Raw genomic sequence first — 3,609 nt, 5'->3', positions numbered from 1 at the left:
GAAGTGTTCTTTTAACATATCTAGGGTCTTTTGGACCCCCAAAGTGGCCCATTAGGCCCCCTTCATGAGACTCCTTAACAAGCAAGTCTCTAATGGATACTTTAGGCATTCACAAGCGATTCTCTTTAAATAAATATCCATCTTGCCTATAGTATCCATTGACAACAACATTTTCACATTTATTATATACATTAGCAAAATCAGTGTCATTAATATATAAATCTTTAATTAATTCGAAACCCAACAGTTTCGTTTCAAGAGTGGAAAATAAAGTATGTCAAGTCTGTAGTGCCCTTACCAATGCATACATTTCCTTATCATATGTGGAGTAATTCAACATTGGCCCACGTAGTTTCTCACTGAAATAAGCTACTGGGTGTCCTTCTTACTTTAACACAGCTCCAATTCCCACATTAGATGCATCACATTCTATTTCAAAAGATTTAGTAAGATTAGGCAAAACAAGAATGGGTGCATTGATTATTTTTTATTTAAGCCTCTTAAAGGCTTTCCTCTTGTTTCTCACCCCATTTGAAGCCGACATTATTTTTATCAACCTCGTTAAGAGGTGAAGCTAGGGTACTAAAGTCCCTAACAAAGCGTCATTAGAAGTTGGCCAAGCCATGGAAGCTTCTAACATCAGTTACAGTTTTGGGGGTGGGCCAATCCTGGATGCCCTTAATCTTCTCCTTATCAACATGGACCCCCTTTGCCTTAATCAGAAAGCCCAAGAATATGACATGGTCCACACAGAAAGAGCATTTTTCAATATTAGCATCCAATTTTTCTTTTCTTAACACAAGCAGGACATGCCTAAGGTGTTCATAGTGCTCATTCATAATCTTACTGTATATTAATATGTCATCAAAATAGACTACAACAAACTTTCCCAAAAACTTTTAAAACATGGTTCATTAATCTCAAAAATGTGTTGGGTGCATTAGTTAGCCCAAAAGGCATAACTAACCACTCATATAACCCAAATTTAGTTTTAAAAGCAGTTTTCCATTCATCCTCCTCCCTTATGCGAATCTGGTAATACCCACTTTTTAAATCAGTTTTATTAAATATACAGGCTCCATACAGTTCATCAAGTAAATCATCTAATATAGGGAAAGGATGATGATACTTTACCATGATATTGTTAATTGCCCTAGAATCAGTACACATTCTCCAGGACCCATCCTTCTTCGGTACAAGGATGAGAGGAACAACACAAGGACTCATGCTTTCCTGAACCCATCCCTTTTGCATCAACTCCTCCACTTGTTTTTGGATTTACTGAGTATCATGAGGGTTGCTCCGATAGGCAGGCCTATTGGGCAGAGATGCTCTGGGAATGAGATCAATATGATGCTCAATCCCTCTTAAAGGTGGGAGGCCACGTGGGACCTCAAGAGGAAATACATCCTCAAATTCCTGCAGAATTGTTTTTACAGAATCAGGTACAACAATATCAGTGTTACTACTTAAACAGAATTGCTGACCAATGAGTAGATAAAGGGGTTGCCTACATATTAAAGCACCCTTTACTTCCCCTTTGGAAGCCATCAAACTTTTTCTCTTTTCATTCTTTTTTTTCTTTTCATCTTTTTTTTTCCATTTTTTTCATTCTTTTCATTTTTTTCATTCTTTACATTTTCACTTTTTTTGTGTGGATCGTTTCTCTCATTTTCGTTTTCTTCTTTTTTTTTCTCGATTCATTTTTTTCTTTTAATTTTCTTTGACCTTTACCAACTTGCCTTGGGGATAAGGGTGATAATACAATTTTCTTATTACAATGCATAAATGTATATTTGTTAGACAAACCATCATGGATGGCTCTCCTATCATATTACCAAGGCATGCCATGCAACATATGGCTGGCCTCCATCACTACTACGTCACATAGTATGGAATCCTCATATTTCCCTATAAAGAAGGGAACCTCTGCCTGTTGGTTTACTACCATCTCTCCAACCTCACTTAACCATTGTAGTCGGTAAGGGGTTGGGTGAGTCCTCGTCACAAGGTTGAGTTTAGAAACCAACCTAGTGCTCACCATATTGGCACAGCTGCCACCATCAATAAGCAGGGAACAAAAATTCCCTGCTACCAAACATCTAGTATGGAAGATGTTTTCCCATTGACTTTCTTCATCCTCCCTAACTTGGCTCCCTAAGATCCTTCGCACCATGAGAAGATCTACTTCTGGAACATCAACATCCTCTTCACTTTCCTCTAAACTCGAAGCCTCTGATTAAGACTCCACCACTACATTCTTCACCACCATGGTCCTCCTAGTTGGGCATTGTGAAGCTATATGGCCATGCCCAAGACATGTGAAACACTTGACCTCCCTACTCCTAGTGGTGTTTTCCATGGGCTTTTTCCATTGGGAAGAGCTCACGGCCTCCTTTGGAATGGGCCCCTCCTTCTTAGACTTGTCCTTCCATCCTAAAGATTGGAGTTTTGTGTTGGAAGAGTATTTGGTTCGTCTCCTCCGCAGTTGTTATTCTACCTTCATGGCTTGTTGCATCAGGTCCTCTAACTCCACATATGGTTGTAACTCCACTACATCCTGAATTTCCTGGTTCAGTCCATGAAGAAATCGGGACATAGTGGCTTCATGGTCCTCATGAAAATTGGATCTCAGAAGAGCCAACTCTATCTCCTTGTAGTACTCATCCATTGATTTGTTTGCTTAGGTCAACCTTTGAAGTTTTTTATGGATATCCCTTTGATAGGATGTCGGAACAAATCTCTTTCTCATCACAATTTTCATTTCATCCCTAAAGTCCACTGGTTCAGCACCACACCTCTTTCTCTCCTTCTGAAACTGGTCCCACCACACCATACTCCTTGAATTCCAAGCCCACCTTGACCTTTTTCTCATTAGAATAATTATGGCAGTCAAAAACCTACTCCATTTTCAACTCCATTCTAGATAGGCTTCAGGATGATTCATCCCCATGAAGGTAGGGACTTTAATCTTGACCCCATCCATTCGGTCATCCATCCTCTTCCCCATATGGCAACCATCATCATTCCTCCTTTCCCTCCGCCTCCTTCTTCTTTATGGTTCAGAATCACTCGAACCATTATTGTGTTGCCTTCTATTTTGTTGAACTAGCATCCCCTCCAATTGACCTTTCCACAAAACGACACATTTTTTGTTGAGGGGGGAATTGGGTTTGTAAGCGCAAAGAGTCAAGACTTGCACATTTGACACTAACCTAAGTTTTGATGAAGACAATGGACATGCAAGTAAGCTTGAGGATCGTACAAAAAACAACCAGTCGAAGACTCAAGGGTTGCATCTATTGACTTAGGATATTGTAAGCTTTATTTTTATTAGAAGTCTTAAGATGTTTGCCTTAGATCGAGTCTAGGTTAAGTAAACCTTGGTGGAGTCTCACAAGAGCCTTAACATAAATAAGATTAAAATTGAGACATCACATCTAGATATCATATGATAAGTAGGCTCATGCATTCACATACATAGTATTATGTATTAAAGATATGATATTTGAAAAACTATGTATAGCTTGTGCATATCATACAAGTAGTTTACCTCACGTCAAGAAAAACATTTTTAATCAATATAATTGATTATGTACTATGTAATCG

General features: G+C 38.8%; 1 protein-coding gene across 1 annotated transcript; it reads right to left on the bottom strand.

The window, feature by feature from the left end:
* On the bottom strand, positions 606–2,671 carry LOC109359873. The gene is made up of 3 exons (XM_019604567.1): positions 2,501–2,671; positions 1,283–1,419; positions 606–846 (listed from the first exon to the last, which is right to left on the bottom strand). Exons 1-3 carry the CDS (start codon positions 2,669–2,671, stop codon positions 606–608), a joined length of 549 nt encoding a protein of 182 aa, XP_019460112.1.

Source organism: Lupinus angustifolius, chromosome LG11 (assembly GCF_001865875.1).
Source record: "Lupinus angustifolius cultivar Tanjil chromosome LG11, LupAngTanjil_v1.0, whole genome shotgun sequence".
NCBI classification, from domain to species: Eukaryota; Viridiplantae; Streptophyta; class Magnoliopsida; order Fabales; family Fabaceae; genus Lupinus; species Lupinus angustifolius.
The sequence above is the reverse complement of the archived record's forward strand: the minus strand, read 5'-3'. Positions and strand labels throughout refer to the sequence as shown.